General features: G+C 45.5%; 1 protein-coding gene across 1 annotated transcript in view; it reads right to left on the bottom strand.

Moving 5' to 3' along the window:
* The window catches only part of AKAP12 (A-kinase anchoring protein 12), a 288,402-nt gene extending 286,266 nt beyond the window's left edge, over positions 1-2,136 (bottom strand). Inside the window, exon 1 of the mRNA XM_063917908.1 lies at positions 1,670-2,136. Within this exon, the coding sequence (XP_063773978.1) occupies positions 1,670-1,801 (132 nt within the window). The 5' untranslated portion in view covers positions 1,802-2,136. The remainder of the gene's footprint in view (positions 1-1,669) is intronic.
* Positions 2,137-18,809: the final 16,673 nt, after the last annotated feature.

Below are 18,809 nucleotides of genomic sequence, written 5' to 3'. Positions count from 1 at the left end.
CTCTCAGCATTGCTTGCTCAGCATCCATCAGTTACCTCACAGATTCACCACTTATTTCACAGACAATTCCTTTAGGGCCAAGAGAAACAACTTTGCAAAATCCCCCTCTGTATTCCAATTAGTCTTTATCCTCATTATGGGAAAAGGGAAAATCACTTTCTAGCCACTCAGATATGTACAGAACGGAGCGAGCTAGGAGAAGGGTGTGGGAAAAGGAGGAGGAGATGAAAACGTGACCCAGGAATACACAGACGCCAGGCATCACCGCAGTATGGAACAGACCAGGGGATGAGTGAGCAATTTTCCCATCCTATCAGTGGATTTACTCATATTGTGCAGACTGGAATCTGCTGGGTACCAGTCCCACACAGGAAGCCTCAAAGCAAGCAGCATTCGGGAGTGGGGTAGTTCTGTCCCTTAACCTTTTCATTGCCAGTAGGACTTGGAGAGTAGTGGTTATAAAAAAAAATGAACACACATGCTCAGACATGCTGATAGTGTAAGTACAAATACTGTCATTATCAATACTGATGTTATGGGAGGATAAAAAAACTTGCTGATGTTTATTTAAAACAATACCCAAATTAGTGTATGTACATTATTGTTCATATAGCCAAAATTATGATTACTCCACACCTTAAATTTTATTTTTAATACCAGTTTATCATGTATTCACACATTATTGCACAATGAGATGCTACTGCTGCAGACAAAAACACCAGTGTCATTGCGTGCAACTAGAATGAGCCCCGACTTTAGGAAATTGGATGATCTAATATCCACGTGTATTAACCTTGAGGGTGTGGAAAAGAATACCCAGGAGGAACCGCGTGCTGGCAGACAGCAGTAACTCAATGCTGCATGCAAGATCCGCAAGCTGGACACACCAGACAGCAGTAAAATCTACTTTACAAGGGATTTTGCAATCTATGCGGGGTCTTTCTCAGAAACTCATCCCTTCATTAGATGACAGCCTCCTGTGCTAACACATGGCTGTAGATTAGGTTAATGTGATTACAGTTTTATGACTGCAGATCTTATCCCATGCACAGGAGATATATGGGATAACATACCATCCCCTATTAATTGTAGTGTTTTGATTTGAAAACATCTCAGGAATGTACAAAATGCAAAAAAAAAAAAAAATTATTTCAAGTTATTCGGTTTTGTTGTGTTTTGCTCCCATATCTCCCTCTGATTTAGATATGACTGTTTGTGGGTGCACAACAAGGAAACTTGTTTAAATCAATTAAAATAAATACTATCCATATATGTGATCACTAAACTATTTGCATACAGTATCCGGTCAGACTGTCTGACAGCATTACTGGGATATTCATCCATCACTCTGATCATGCTGAACTAAAGTGACACTAAATTTATCTTTATGTTTACACTATACTGTATGTCAGTGCATTATAGTGTAGTCAGTAGATGACCATGGCAGAGAAGTGTTAATGCACCCGTTTTCTTCCAGTTTATGTTTAATTTGTGCATGGTACACTGCCAGGAAGTCATTTTCAGGTGTGGCAGATGCATGAGTGCCCACTCTCAGAACTACTTGCCACTCTGTTGGATTGTACTGCAGTGAATGGAAACATATTACACATAGCCAATCATTTTCAATAAGGTTGGATACTTTTGTAAAGAGGTATATCTGACAGCTTACCTTGGCATCACCTTCTACATCTACTTCAACCTCTTGTCCATCCTGCTCCTGCTCCCCTAGGTCATTGCTTTCCTCAACTAGTTCTTCGTTGGGCTTGTCAGCGACCTGCTCTGCAGAAGTCCCAGCTCCCATGCTGTGATCCTTCTTTGCGCTTTGTGACCTGTGTGCCTCTTTAGGATGACAGAAAATAGACTCCTCTGAGAGCCGATCTACCTGAAAAGATGTATGAAGGCTTTTATCAACTGAGAGATTGAATTTCAATTTTCCACAATTCCCTGGCCAACTATAGTGGAGGTATGTATGTATCTGTCCGCAGGCTGTAATTGTAAAGGCTCTAATCCAGTAACAGATCTGGGAAACCTTCCTTCTCAGGACAAGTTGTAAAATGAAAATGCTTTATAAGCAGTGCAGCTTCCAGCCAACTATCTTACACACTCTTGTGTGTGTGTGTTTTTTTCTTCCTTTGGATGACAGCCTCTCCTTCTATCCCTCTCTGTCTTCCCCTCCCTCTCTCTTTCTCCATCACATGAGTCTAGCATCAGACACGCCTTGCAGTATCAACACAGGCACATTAAAAGCAATGGGGACAGGGGCAGAGGGAGGAGTGCTGGCATTGTCCCAAACAGAATGTCTTCATATATACAAGAACACAGAGGGAACATAAAGGAGAAAGCATGGGCCGGTGTTCTGTACATGAGATCCACTGGACAAAATATGATGGATTCACCACAATCAACGTATATATTCTAATATTCCAATAGATGTTCTGCTAACACCTTCATTGCCAGTGAATACTTTATAATGTGGAATATGTTGCTTTTACACACGGATGACAATTAATTAATAATTATAGTTCAGTGACGTGCGTTGAAGTCAATGGCTAGGAAGACAGAGCCAGATTAATACACATATATGAACTCGATGGTTCATGTGGGCATTATACAAAGGTGCAGCAGTATATACTTTGTTACCCTAGACATAACCCTATTTATACGTTATAAAGATCTTCTTTGTTTTGTTATCATTTTTATAGACAAAACTCTGCATATACTGTAGTATGACAGGTGAGGCACTGCCTACCCTGACTGCACATCACTGCTGCAATTAGTCTCTGTTCATTGGAATTAATGAACAATGGGTCTGAATTACAGTTGTACGCTATGCCGCCTTTTTCACAATTGAGCGAATATCAGTAAACTGCACATCACTGCCACAATGAGCATTTGTGGTGATTGATTTGCGATTACGCTCACAGTGAGGATTTATTCACAAGTGATTGACAGGGAGAGGCTATTTTGTGGGGGTTACTGTAATGGCGACAAAAACATGAGTGTGCCGTAACCGTTTTAGGCTGCAGGAGGGGGGCGGTTAGGGTTAGGCTGCAGGAGCGGGTAGTTAAGGTCAGGCTGTGGGAGGGGGAGGTTAGATAGGCTGTGGGAGGGGACGGTAAGGGTTAGGCTGCGGGAGGAGTAGGTTAGGGGTAGGGTTAAAATACTTACCAGAATCAATCGGAAATCTGCTGTCGGTCTGCCGGAATTTAATACCCTACCCATTAGGATAGAAGTCACTGATGAAATCTTGCTGCCCTAAGGTGACTATTTCTTTTCAGGATTGTATAATACATACAGCAACAGTGCCTGACATACAGTATAATACAGAGAGCATCAAAGACTGCCATACAATACAGAGAGCACCAGTGACCACTATATAACAAACATAATATTAATACATCCCCCCTCCAACCGCACACAATCACAGACCACCCACAGACAATATTGATACACACACCCCCACTCCATACAGAACAAATAAATACAACACCCCCTTGATAACACTTAATACTAAACAGACCTTTACCTCCACTGAAACTTACCTGGAAGGTGGATCTCTCTGGTCTCTGTTGAGCTTGGTAGGGAGTAAATGAACAGGGGAACACGCTAGAGAAGAGAAAGTAGAGGGAGTAGAAAAATAGAAATTGCTCCTAGAGTGGGGATGGTGACTTAACTACTAAGCAGTGATAAAAGTGGCAAAGTGAGCCAGTTGAGAAGTTGCCCATGGCAACCAATCAGCTGCTTTGTATACTATTATAGTATGCAAATTATAAATGTTACGTCAATGCTAATTTGTTACCATGGACAACTTCTCCACTGGCTCACTTCTTCACTTTTATCACTGCTTAGTAGTTAGGGGACAAAGAGAGGCGGGTTCTAGAAGAGGGACCTGCCACATTAATCAGATCACCAGTGGGGTCGCCTGCCCTGCTGTTGCCACGCCCTTCAACACATGGTGTATGTGCTGTGTCTGCTCACTTCCTGTCTGCACTCCTGTGGGTTGCCTTCTACATAAGGAAGCTTATCAGTGGTTTAATGCCCTTCCTTGTTTTAATAGGGCAGATGTATTAAGCCTGGAGAAGTGATAAGGCAGTGATAAGTGGAAGGTGATAAAGCACCAGCCAATCAGCTCCTAACTGCCATTTTTCAAACCGTAATGATTAGCTGGTGCATTATCACCTTCCACTTATCACTGCCTTATCACTTCTCCAGGCTTAATACATCTGCCCCAATATGAGGTATGGCAAGTGTTATTATCCTGTGGAAGGTGAGTGTTTTTTTCGCACTGGAGTAGTAAGTCCTGGGCTAAGCACAGACTGCAGAGACTGGAAAAATAATTAGATGGTGAGTGAGTTGCGCACAGGTTTGCAGCTGATCAGCGTTTGCAAAGCTTTTCACACGGCGTACGCAGACCTGTACTGGATGGATTTTCACTCTTGGCAGGGTGGCGACTATCCGATCGCAAACCTCTGCAAATTAGTGGAGATGCGATCAGGTCTGATTTAGGCCCATTGTATTTTCTATATTATTATATATATATATAAAAAGGGTGCAATTTGTTATACATTTTTGGTATTTTGTACTACTTAGAGAGAGATAGATTTGGGTGTGGTGTGTTCAATCTGCAATCTAATTTGCAGTGTAAAAATAAAGCAGCCAGTATTTACCCTGCACAGAAATAAAATAACCCACCCAAATCTAAATCTCTCTGCACATGTTATATCTGCCTCCCCTGCAGTGCACATGGTTTTGCCCAACTGCTAACAAAATTCCTGCTGCGATCAACTTGGAATTACCCCCTATATCAGAAATGGTCATCGTTGTCTGCAAAACATTGATGGTTGACAACCGATGTCAGATCATTTTCCCATTGATGGTGGCGAACCAATGATTTTCCTCCATCGATGGTAAAGAGCCCTTCGAAGATTTTTTATTTTATTTATTTTTTTAAGTTAAAGCTGGGACATGGAGCCTATCTCCGCCTCCAAACACACCAGTGAAGCCCCGTCCTCTAGTTCTGACTGTCCAGCAGCCCAAAATGTCATAGAGAAGGAATGACCACCAGTGGGTTACAGTGGTGTAACTAGACATTTTAGCACTGTGTGCAAGAAACAGCATTGGCGCCCGGCCCATATACAAAACAGGGCCAGTGCGCCCTGTTAGGGAAGGGGCGTGGCCACAGAGCTCCCTTTTACACATTACAGCAGGCAGAGCCCCCTTTTACACATTACGGAAGGTAGAGTCTCTTTTTACACATTACGGCAGGTAGAGCACCCTTTTACACAGTACAGAAGGTAGAGCCCCCTTTTTACACAGTCCGGCAGGTAGAGCCCCCTTTTTACACAGTACGGCAGGTAAAGTCCCCTTTTACTCATTAGGCAGGCAGAGTCCCCCCTTTTTTACACATTACGGCAGGCAGAGTCCCCTTTTTACACATTACGGCAGCCAGAGTTCCCTTTTTACACATTACGGCAGACAGAGTCCCCTTTTTACACATTGGTGGTCATTCCGAGTTGTTCGCTCGCTAGCAGTTTTTAGCAGCCGTGCAAACGCTATGCCGCCTCCCACTGGGAGTGTATTTTAGCTTAGCAGAAGTGCAACTGAAAGGTTCGCAGAGCTGCGGCAATTTTTTTGTGTGCAGATTTAGAGTAGCTCAATACCTACTCAGCGCTTGCGATGACTTCAGACTGTTCAGTTCCTGTTTTAAAGTCACAAACACTCCCTGTGTTCGCCCAGCCACGCCTGCGTTTTTCCTGGAACGCCTGAGTTTTTGCGAACACTCCCTGAAAACGCTCAGTTGACACCCAGAAACGCCCACTTCATGTCAATCACTCTGCGGCCAGCAGTGCGACTGAAAAGCTTCGCTAGACCTTGTGTTAAGCTACATCTGTCGTTGTAATAGCACATGCGCGTGCGCATGGCAACGCATGCGCAGAAGTGCCATTTTTTTGCCTCATTGCTGCACAGTGAACGAATGCAGCTAGCGATCAACTCGTAATGACCACCATTATGCAGGCAGAGTCCCCCTTTTTACACATTAGGCAGTCAGAGTCTCCTTTTTTACCCATTAGGCAGGCAAAGTCCCCCTTTTTTACACATTACAGCTGCAGAGTCCCCCTTTTTACACATTAGGCAGAGTCCCTCTTTTTACACATTAGGCAAGCAGAGTCCCCCTTTTTACGAGAGAGGGTGTATTCTACTTACATGTGACCAGCTTGGCAGGCCTCTTTTCTTCTCCTTCCTGTCCTACGCTGCGCTTTTCGGGTATTGTGGTAGGGCTTGGGGCAGGCTTGGAGAGACGTCATCTCTCCCAGCACATGGTTGACGGGGAGCTGCAGCGCTGACTGGCTACCTATGGGAGAGGTAGCCGGGCAGTGCAGCTGGGTGTCGGCTTGGGGATGCGGGCTGGACATGTCCCGGGAGCTGGCGGCTGCGGCAGTGCTCCCGAGTACCTTGCGGCGGCGACAGGTGGCGATGGGAGATAGGTGGCGGCGGGAGTGAATAGTAGATAGCGGCTGTGTGGGTGGGGGGTGTGCTGTTAGATGGTGCGCCCTCAGTGCATTTGCGCTGTGGGCAAGGCATCATTGGCACACACCTAGTTACGGCCCTGGTGGATTAACCCACCAATGGCCATCCCTAATCTATATACATTTTATCATATTAATTTGTATTGCCTATTGAGGACATAAAATTTAGAATTTTGTGAGAGAAAAAAACAACACTTTGATTCATGGAGGTCACAAGGTGCCCAAATTTTCAAAAAATAAGTAAAAAAAAACAACTCTCGGTACTTCACCCAAATACAAGCAGGAATGCGCAGATCAATTTATCTGAACAGAACTTTTCTGAACATCTTAATCTCACCTGGGAATTACTGTCTGAAAGACTTATTTGAAAACTAAACAAGTTAAAATGATAAAATAGAATTTCAGGGCAGCGCAAACGTTTTGGGTGTCTGAGCATGCACTTGTTTAGAGTATGCTGCATTTTTAGGCATATTTGTAAAGATTGTGCTGCAAAAAGCATATATAACTACTTAACTGATGATTTTTCCCTTCAAAACTGTTAATAACATTGTTTTCTAAAATGTATTTAATTTAATAAAGTTTAAAAAGTATTTTTTTTTATATTTAAACATTATATTATGCACATCTGCAGAATGGATCTCCTCATCAAAAACGGGGGGACTGGGTGGGAGGGTGCAGTCGCTTGAGATCTGACCGTGCCAGTTAAGTTTTAAAAGATAGCTTGTCCAGACATAAAATGTGTATACTTGCACCGCAGCTTGAAGCCCTTTGTGTTGTGCACACTCGCAGCGGCTGCACTGGGCATGCACACACAGTGAGATGCTTTCACATCTCACTGCTGCAATCACCTCTGCCTGATTGACAGCCCTGTGCTGGGCGTCACCACACATGTCAGAGATTCTGATCGTAGATGTGCTAATTTTAGCACATCTACGATCAGCTCTGAATTAGGCCCTATGGGGGGTGATTCAGATCTGATCGTAGATGTGCTAAAAAATAGTACATCTACGATCACAATCTCTGACATGCGGGGGGATGCACAGCTTGTCAAGCTCTACCGCCCACACAGAGGTGCGAAGGCATCGCACGGCGGTGATGCTTTCGCACCTGGCGAGTAGCTCCCTGCCTTCGCAGCCTAGCTGTGGTGGCACGCGGTTACCCGACATATTTTGGGTCGCAGCAGCTGCGTGTGACATCACGCAGCTGCTGCGGCCCGCCCCAGCAACGGTCAGGACACATCTGCGTTGTCCGGACTGCGCCCCTTCAGCGCTGTTTGAACCCCCCTCTGTCTCCGCAACCTCCTGTCAATCAGGCAGAGGCGATCGCACCAGTGAGATGCTTTCACATCTCACTATGGCCCTCATTCCGAGTTGTTCGCTCGCTAGCTGCTTTTAGCAACCGTGCAAACGCTAAGCCGCTGCCCTCTGGGAGTGTATCTTAGTTTAGCAGAAGTGCGAACGAAAGGATCGCAGCGCCGCTACAAAAAAAGATTGTGCAGTTTCTGAGCAGCTCCAGACCTACTCCTAGCTTGCGAACACTTCAGACTATTTAGTTCCTGTTTTGACGTCACAAACATGCCCTGCGTTCGGCCAGCCGCGCCTGCGTTTTCCCAGGCAAACCTGCGCTTGTATCTGACACGCCTGTGTTTTTCCACACACTCCCCGGAAACGGTCAGTTACCTCCCAGAAACACCCACTTCCTGTCAATCTCTCTGTGGCCAGCAGTGCGACTGAAAAGCGTCGCTAGACCTTGTGTGAAACTACTTCGGCTTTTGTGAAAGTACATCGCCGCATATGCATGCGCAGAAGGGCCGCTTTTTTACCTAAACGCTGCGCTGCGACCGCAAACAGCTAGCGAACAACTCGGAATGACCCCCTATGTGTGCACGCACAGTGTGACTACTGTGCGTGTGCACAAGACAATGGGCTTCAGGCTGCGATCATTGCCTTTGCAGTGATCAGCTCTGAATTAGGCCCTATAGCACATACAGTAGATGTGATTTGACAGATGGTACTTAGAAATGCAAACATCCCATTACACTATCTGCACACAATATAATGATAGAGTTGTGTCATATACACAACAGAGAATAGTGGTTATAGAGGAGCTTCCAAATTGCATTCAGGTGTGGTTAATTAATGTCCCTGGCAATAAAGCATACTGGAGTCATTGTAGTAGCCCACATCCAGGTGCGTTCTTCTGGCTAACGTGGGCGGGACAATGGGCCTGATGTGGCGATGCTCTATGAATCAAGTCAGGCCCAATCGCCACCAATATACAGTGCATCCGGAAAGTATTCACAACGCTTTACTTTTTCCACATTTTGTTATGTTACAGCCTTATTCCAAAATGGAATAAATTAATTCCCCCCCCCCCTCAAAATTCTATACACAGTACCCCATAATGACAACGTTAAAAAAGTTTTTTTAAGATTTTTACAAATGTATAAAAAATTACAAAACTACGAAATGACATGTACATAAGTATTCACAGCGACTACCTGCCGTGTCCCAGGTCGAATCGCTGCATGTGATGTCACGCAGCCACCGCGGCCCACCCCCGCAACAGTCCGGACACGCCTGTGTTGTCTAGACCGCACCCCGCCAATGGCGTTTTAACGCGGACGCACGCCACAAAGGGATTCAGACTGCGATCGATCCCGCTGCAGTGATCCAATCTGAATTACCCCCAGAGCCTATTCACCACTGCTCTCCCAACTGCCCCCAGCCACAACCACGGGACACTATCACCCCCGGGTGGGACAGCGGGACAGACTTTAAAAACGGGACTGTCCCATCAAAATCGGGAAAGTTGGGACGTATGCATTTGTTGGATTAGAGGCCTAACCTGATGTTTATAAAACTCTTGTAGATAATAGCAAGTAAAATATTAAACTCACTGGTAGAAAAAGTGTTAGAGAGTATCAGTCACTTATATACAACATCATATTAAATTTAGTGATGAGCGGGTTCGGATCCTGGGGATCCGAACCCGACCGAACTTCACCTTTTTTTGCACGGGTCCGAGCAACTCGGATCCTCCCGCCTTGATCGGTTAACCCGAGCGCGCCCGAACGTCATCATCCCGCGGTCGGATTCTCGCGAGATTCGTATTCTATATAAGGAGCCGCGCGTCGCCGCCATTTTTCACTCGTGCATTGGAGATGATCGTGAGAGGACGTGGCTGGCGTCCTCTCAGTTTCTATGTTCAGTGGGCTACAAATATCTGTGCTCAGTGTGCTGCAAATATCTGTGCTCAGTATGCTGCAAATATCTGTGCTCAGTGTGCTGCAATATCTACGTTCTCTGCCTGAAAAACGCTCCATATCTGTGCTCAGTGTGCAGCAAATATCTGTGCTCAGTGTGCTAATTGCTTTATTGTGGGGACTGGGGACCAGCAGTATTATATAGTAGGAGGACAGTGCAGAGTTTTGCTGACCAGTGACCACCAGTATTATACGTTCTCTGCCTGAAAAACGCTCCATATCTGTGCTGCATTGTAGTATATAGTAGGAGGACAGTGCTGAATTTTGCTGACCACCAGTATAACTATATATATATAGCAGTATGGTACAGTAGTCCACTGCTCTACCTCTGTGTCGTCAAGTATACTATCCCATCCATACCTGTGGTGAATTTCAGTTTTGCACAGTTTGCTGACCACCAGTATATAATATATAGCAGTACGGTACAGTAGGCCACTGCTCTACCTACCTCTGTGTCGTCAAGTATACTATCCATCCATACCTGTGGTGCATTTCAGTTTTGCACAGTTTGCTGACCACCAGTATATAATATATAGCAGTACGGTACAGTAGGCCACTGCTCTACCTACCTCTGTGTCATCAAGTATACTATCCATCCATACCTGTGGTGCATTTCAGTTTTGCACAGTTTGCTGACCACCAGTATATAATTTATAGCAGTACAGTACAGTAGGCCACTGCTCTACCTACCTCTGTGTTGTCAAGTATACTATCCATCCATACCTGTGGTGCATTTCAGTTTTGCACAGTTTGCTGACCACCAGTATATAATATATAGCAGTACGGTACAGTAGGCCACTGCTCTACCTACCTCTGTGTCGTCAAGTATACTATCCCATCCATACCTGTGGTGCATTTCAGTTTTGCACAGTTTGCTGACCACCAGTATATAATATATATAGCAGTACGGTACAGTAGGCCACTGCTCTACCTACCTCTGTGTCGTCAAGTATACTATCCATCCATACCTGTGGTGCATTTCAGTTTTGCACAGTTTGTTGACCACCAGTATATAATATATAGCAGTACGGTACAGTAGGCCACTGCTCTACCTACCTCTGTGTCGTCAAGTATACTATCCATCCATACCTGTGGTGCATTTCAGTTTTGCACAGTTTGCTGACCACCAGTATATAATATATAGCAGTACGGTACAGTAGGCCACTGCTCTACCTAACTCTGTGTCGTCAAGTATACTATCCATCCATAACTGTGGTGCATTTCAGTTTTGCACAGTTTGCTGACCACCAGTATATAATATACAGCAGTACGGTACAGAAGGCCACTGCTCTACCTACCTCTGTGTCGTCAAGTATACTATCCATCCATACCTGTGGTGCATTTCAGTTTTGCACAGTTTGCTGACCACCAGTATATAATATATAGCAGTACGGTACAGTAGGCCACTGCTCTACCCTCCTCTGTGTCGTCAAGTATACTATCCATCCATACCTGTGGTGCATTTCAGTTTTGCACAGTTTGCTGACCACCAGTATATAATATATAGCAGTACGGTACAGTAGGCCACTGCTCTACCTACCTCTGTGTCGTCAAGTATACTATCCATCCATACCTGTGGTGCATTTCAGTTTTGCACAGTTTGCTGACCACCAGTATATAATATATAGCAGTACGGTACAGTAGGCCACTGCTCTACCTACCTCTTTGTCGTCAAGTATACTATCCATCCATACCTGTGGTGCATTTCAGTTTTGCACAGTTTGCTGACCACCAGTATATAATATATAGCAGTACGGTACAGTAGGCCACTGCTCTACCTACCTCTGTGTCGTCAAGTATACTATCCATCCATACCTGTGGTGCATTTCAGTTTTGCACAGTTTGCTGACCACCAGTATATAATATATAGCAGTACGGTACAGTAGGCCACTGCTCTACCTACCTCTGTGTCGTCAAGTATACTATCCATCCATACCTGTGGTGCATTTCAGTTTTGCAGTTTGCTGACCACCAGTATATAATATATAGCAGTACGGTACAGTAGGCCACTGCTCTACCTACCTCTGTGTCGTCAAGTATACTATCCTTCCATACCTGTGGTGCATTTCAGTTTTGCACAGTTTGCTGACCACCAGTATATATAATATATAGCAGTATGGTACAGTAGGCCACTGCTCTACCTACCTCTTTGTCGTCAAGTATACTATCCATCCATACCTGTGGTGCATTTCAGTTTTGCACAGTTTGCTGACCACCAGTATATAATATATAGCAGTACGGTACAGTAGGCCACTGCTCTACCTACCTCTGTGTCGTCAAGTATACTATCCATCCATACCTGTGGTGCATTTCAGTTTTGCACAGTTTGCTGACCACCAGTATATATAATATATAGCAGTACGGTACAGTAGGCCACTGCTCTACCTACCTCTGTGTCGTCAAGTATACTATCCATCCATACCTGTGGTGCATTTAAGTTTTTGTGCGCAGTATATATAGTAGTAGGCCATTGCTATTGATAAATATATTACTGGCATATAATTCCACACATTAAAAACTGGAGAACAAAAATGTGGAGGGTAAAATAGGGAAAGATCAAGATCCACTTCCACCTCATGCTGAAGCTGCTGCCACTAGTCATGGCCGAGATGATGAAATGCCATCAACGTCGTCTGCCAAGGCCGATGCCCAATGTCCTAGTAGAGAGCATGTAAAATCCAAAAAACAAAAGTTCGGTAAAATGACCCAAAAATCAAAATTAAAATCGTCTGAGGAGAAGCGTAAACTTGCCAATATGCCATTTACGATATGGAGTGGCAAGGAACGGCTGAGGCCCTCTCCTATGTTCCTCATGACTAGTGGGTCAGCTTCACATGAGGATGGAAGCACTCATCCTCCTGCTAGAAAACTTAATAGACTTAGGGGTATATGCAATTGCGGTCGAAATCCCGAAAATGTCGAAAAACGGGACATTTTCGACAAAAAAAAAAAAAAAATCGACAATGCAATTCAGTACTTTTCGTCAAAAAAACGGACTTTCCAAATTCGACTTTTTTAAATTCGACATTTGACAAATTCGAAATTTCTGCAATGGTACAAATGCGGCATTTCGACAAAAGTATATTCAATTGAAGATTGTAAATTCGATAACAGTGCTTGTAGACAGTAAATTCGTAAATTTCAATCCGCCTCACTTTGCTGGCGGAATCTAATAAAAAATGTTAAAAACATGTTTTTTTTTTGTGTTTTTTTTATTGGTAATAGCATATCTATTTATATTAAAAGGGATTAGGTACTTGGTTTGTCTATTTAGGAGGCACAAGTATTTTTTATATATTTAAACATTTTTTTTTTTTTTCATGGAATGGGTTAAAAATCAGAAAAAAAAATGCGTGGGGTCCCCCCTCCTAAGCATAACCAGCCTCGGGCTCTTTGAGCCGGTCCTGGTTGTAAAAATACGGGGGGGGAAATGACAGGGGATCCCCGTATTTTTAGAACCAGCACCGGGCTCTGCGTCCGGTCCTGGTGCCAAAAATACGGGGGACAAAAAGCGTAGGGGTCCCCCGTATTTTTGGAATCAGCACCGGGCTCCACTAGCTGGGGAGATAATGCCACAGCTGGGGGACACTTTGATATCGGTCCCTGCGGACGTGCCATTAAAACCCCAACTAGTCACCCCTATCCGGGGTACCCTGGAGGAGTGGGGACCCCTTCAATCAAGGAGTCCCCCCCTCCAGCCACCCAAGGGCCAGGGGTGAAGCCCGAGGCTGTCCCCCCCATCCATGGGCTGCGGATGGGAGGCTGATAGCCTTTTGTGAAATGAAAGAATATTGTTTTTTGCAGCAGAACTACAAGTCCCAGCAAGCCTACCCCGCAAGCTGGTACTTGGAGAACCACAAGTACCAGCATGCGGGGGAAATGGGCCCGCTGGTACCTGTAGTTCTACTGCAAAAAAAATACCCAAATAAAAACAGGACACGCACACCTTGAAAGTACAACTTTATTACACACATGTCGACACACACACATACTTACCTATGTTGACACGACGTTCGGTCCACTTGTCCAAGTAGAATCCACGGGGTGTACCTGAAAATAAAATTATACTCACCTAAATCCAGTGTCCAGTGATATTTGTAATCCACGTACTTGGCAAAATAAAAAAACGCATTTACCCGTTCCACGCGGACTGAAAGGGGTCCCATGTTTACACATGGGACCCCTTTCCCCGAATGCTGAGACCCCCTGTGACTCCTGTCACAGAAGGTCCCTTTAGGCAATCAGGTAGCGCCACGTCCTGGCACTCTCCTAATTCCCTATGCGCGTCTGAGCAGGCAGACAGCGCATCGCACAGCACCTCCATTATATTCAATGGTGGGAACTTTGCGGTCAGCGGTGGGGATACCCGCGGTCAGCCCGGAATTGCATATACCCCTTAAGATGGCAAAAGCACAGCAAAGAACTGTGCGTTCTTCTAAATCACAAATCCCCAAGGAGAGTCCAATTGTGTCGGTTGCGATGCCTGACCTTCCCAACACTGGACGGGAAGAGGTGGCGCCTTCCACCATTTGCACGCCCCCTGCAAGTGCTGGAAGGAGCACCCGCAGTCCAGTTCCTGATAGTCAAATTGAAGATGTCACTGTTGAAGTACACCAGGATGAGGATATGGGTGTTGCTGGCACTGGGGAGGAAATTGACAAGGAGGATTCTGATAGTGAGGTGGTTTGTTTAAGTCAGGCACCCGGGGAGACACCTGTTGTCCATGGGACGAATATGGCCATTGACATGCCTGGTCAAAATACAAAAAAAATCACCTCTTCGGTGTGGAATTATTTCTATAGAAATGCGGACAACTGGTGTCAAGCCGTGTGTTGCCTTTGTTAAGCTGTAATAAGTAGGGGTAAGGACGTTAACCACCTAGGAACATCCTCCCTTATACGTCACCTGGAGCGCATTTATCAGAAGTCATTGACAAGTTCAAAAACTTTGGGTGACAGCGGAAGCAGTCCACTGCCAACTAAATTCCTTCCTCTTGTAACCAAGCTCCTGCAAACCACACCACCAGCTCCCTCAGTGTCAATTTCCTCCATACACAGTAAAGCCAATAGTCCTGCAGGCCATGTCACTGTCAAGTCTGACGAGTCCTCTCCTGCCTGGGATTCCTCCGATGCATCCTTGAGTGTAACGCCTACAGCTGCTGGCGTTGCTGTTGTTGCTGCTGTGAGTCGATCGTCATCCCAGAGGGGAAGTCGGAAGACCACTTGTACTACTTCCAGTAAGCAATTGACTGTCCAACAGTCCTTTGCGAGGAAGATGAAATATCACAGCAGTCATCCTGCTGCAAAGCGGATAACTCAGGCCTTGGCAGCCTGGGTGGTGAGAAACGTGTTTCCGGTATCCACCGTTAATTCACAGTGAATTAGAGCATTGATTGAGGTACTGTGTCCCCGGTACCAAATACCATCTAGGTTCCATTTCTCTAGGCAGGCGATACCGAAAATAAACACAGATGTCAGAAAAAGAGTCACCAGTGTCCTAAAAAATGCAGTTGTACCCAATGTCCACTTAACCACGGACATGTGGACAAGTGGAGCAGGGCAGACTCAGGACTATATGACTGTGACAGCCCACTGGGTAGATGTATTGCCTCCTGCAGAAAGAACAGCAGCGGTGGCACCAGTAGCAGCATCTCGCAAACGCCAACTCATTCCTAGGCAGGCTACGCTTTGTATCACCGCTTTCCATAAAAGGCACACAGCTGACAACCTCTTACGGAAACTGAGGAACATCATCGCAGAATGGCTTACCCCAATTGGACTCTCCTGGGGATTTGTGACATCGGACAACGCCATCAATATTGTGCGTGCATTACATCTGGGCAAATTCCAGCACGTCCCATGTTTTGCACATACATTGAATTTGGTGGTGCAGAATTATTTAAAAAACGACAGGGGCGTGCAAGAGATGCTGTCGGTGGCCCGAAGAATTGCGGGCCACTTTCGGCATTCAGCCACCGTGTGCCGAAGACTGGAGCACCAGCAAACACTCCTGAACCTGCCCTGCCATCATCTGAAGCAAGAGGTGGTAACGAGGTGGAATTTAACCCTCTATATGCTTCAGAGGATGGAGGAGCAGCAAAAGGCCATTCAAGCCTATACAGCTACCTACGATATAGGCAAAGGAGGGGGAATGCACCTGACTCAAGCGCAGTGGAGAATGATTTCAACGTTGTGCAAGGTTCTGCAACACTTTGAACTTGCCACACGTGAAGTCAGTTCAGACACTGCCAGCATGAGTCAGGTCATTCCCCTCATCAGGCTTTTGCAGAAGAAGCTGGAGACATTGAAGGAGGAGCTAAAACAGAGCGATTCCGCTAGGCATGTGGGACTTGTGGATGGAGCCCTTAATTCTCTTAACCAGGATTCACGGGTGGTCAATCTGTTGAAATCAGAGCACTACATTTTGGCCACCGTGCTCGATCCTAGATTTAAAACCTACGTTGTATCTCTCTTTCCGGCAGACACAAGTCTGCAGAGGTTCAAAGACCTGCTGGTGAGAAAATTGTCAAGTCAAGCGGAACGTGACCCGTCAACAGCTAATCCTTCACATTCTCCCGCAACTGGGGGTGCGAGGAAAAGGCTGAGAATTCCGAGCCCACCCGTTGGCGGTGATGCAGGGCAGTCTGGAGCGAGTGCTGACATCTGGTCCGGACTGAAGGACCTGCCAACGATTACTGACATGTCGTCTACTGTCACTGCATATGATTCTGTCACCATTGAAAGAATGGTGGAGGATTATATGAGTGACCGCATCCAAGTAGGCACGTCAGACAGTCCGTACGTATACTGGCAGGAAAAAGAGGCAATTTGGAGGCCCTTGCACAAACTGCTTTATTTTACCTAAGTTGCCCACCCTCCAGTGTGTACTCCGAAAGAGTGTTTAGTGCAGCCGCTCACCTTGTCAGCAATCGGCGTACGAGGTTACTTCCAGAAAATGTGGAGAAGATGATGTTCATCAAAATTAATTATAATCAATTCTTCCATGGAGACATTCACCAGCAGCAATTGCCTCCAGAAAGTACACAGGGACCTGAGATGGTGGATTCCAGTGGGGACGAATTAATAATCTGTGAGGAGGGGGATGTACACAGTGAAAGGGGTGAGGATTCGGACGATGAGGAGGAGGTGGACATCTTGCCTCTGTAGAGCCAGTTTGTGCAAGGAGAGATTGATTGCTTCTTTTTTGGTGGGGGCCCAAACCAACCAGTCATTTCAGTCACAGTTGTGTGGCAGACCCTGTCGCTGAAATGATGGGTTTGTTAAAGCGTGCGTGTCCTGTATATACAACATAAGGGTTGGTGGGAGGGCCCAAGGACAATTCCATCTTGCACCTCTTTTTTCTTTCATTTTTCTTTGCATCATGTGCTGTTTGGGGACTATTGTTTGAAGTGCCATCCTGTCTGACACTGCAGTGCCACTCCTAGATGGGCCAGGTGTTTGTGTCGGCCACTTGGGTCGCTTAGCTTAGTCACACAGCTACCTCATTGCGCCTCTTTTTTTCTTTGCATCATGTGCTGTTTGGGGACAATTTTTTAAATCTGCCATCCTGTCTGACACTGCAGTGCCACTCCTAGATGGGCCAGGTGTTTGTGTCGGCCACTTGGGTCGCTTAGCTTAGTCACACAGCTACCTCATTGCGCCTCTTTTTTTCTTTGCATCATGTGCTGTTTGGGGACTATTTTTTTAATCTGCCATCCTGTCTGACACTGCAGTGCCACTCCTAGATGGGCCAGGTGTTTGTGTCAGCCACTTGGGTCGCTTAGCTTAGTCACACAGCTACCTCATTGCGCCTCTTTTTTTCTTTGCATCATGTGCTGTTTGGGGACAATTTTTTTTATCTGCCATCCTGTCTGACACTGCAGTGCCACTCCTAGATGGGCCAGGTGTTTGTGTCGGCCACTTGGGTCGCTTAGCTTAGTCATCCAGCGACCTCAGTGCATATTTTAGGACTAAAAATAATATTGTGAGGTGTTAGGTGTTCAGAATAGACTGGAAATGAGTGTCAATTATGGTTATTGAGGTTAATAATACTATGGGATCAAAATGACCCCCAAATTCTACGATTTAAGCTGTTTTTGAGGGTTTTTTGTAAAAAAACACCCGAATCCAAAACACACCCGAATCCGACAAAAAAAATTCAGGGAGGTTTTGCCAAAACGCGTCCGAATCCAAAACACGGCCGCGGAACTGAATCCAAAACCAAAACACAAAACCCGAAAAATTTCCGGTGCACATCACTAATTAAATTGATATCTGAGTAGACAATATGTTGTATATGTTTACTGCATACTTACTGACATTCTGTGTCTACTCTCCGGGAGAAGCCTGGCCAGTTTGAGGGGGGACTCTCGCGTCATCAGTCCCCGCCCCATACAATGTCTAAAATCAACATGATTTGCATGTCTGCAGCAAGGAGATGGGGCTAAAATTATGTTATTCATTTCACTAAGATCCGCCCCCTCAGTACAGCGCAGGGATTTCTGTAAACATCTATCAATCCTGCCTACTTTACTAGGCAGTGGGCGTGATGCAGGAGAGCCACCTACTGCATCCCTCATGCAGTAGGTGGCTCTCCTGCATCACGCCCACTGCCTAGTGCAAGGGACTACCCAAAATATCTTGAGTCTCATGCAACTTCCGGGAGAGTAGGCAAGTATAGTTTAACTGTGTGGAAGGATTAGTGATGTGCACCGGAAATTTTCGGGTTTTGTGTTTTGGTTTTGGATTCGGTTCCGCGGCCGTGTTTTGGATTCGGACACATTTTGGCAAAACCTCCCTGAAAATTTTTTGTCGGATTCGGGTGTGTTTTGGATTCGGGTGTTTTTTTACAAAAACCCCTCAAAAACAGCTTAAATCATAGAATTTGGGGGTCATTTTGATCCCATAGTATTATTAACCTCAATAACCATAATTTCCACTCATTTCCAGTCTATTCTGAACACCTCACACCTCACAATATTATTTTTAGTCCTAAAATTTGCACCGAGGTCGCTGGAT

Source organism: Pseudophryne corroboree, chromosome 4 (genome assembly GCF_028390025.1).
Source record: "Pseudophryne corroboree isolate aPseCor3 chromosome 4, aPseCor3.hap2, whole genome shotgun sequence".
NCBI classification, from domain to species: Eukaryota; Metazoa; Chordata; class Amphibia; order Anura; family Myobatrachidae; genus Pseudophryne; species Pseudophryne corroboree.
This window is presented reverse-complemented; position numbering and strand designations above follow the sequence as displayed.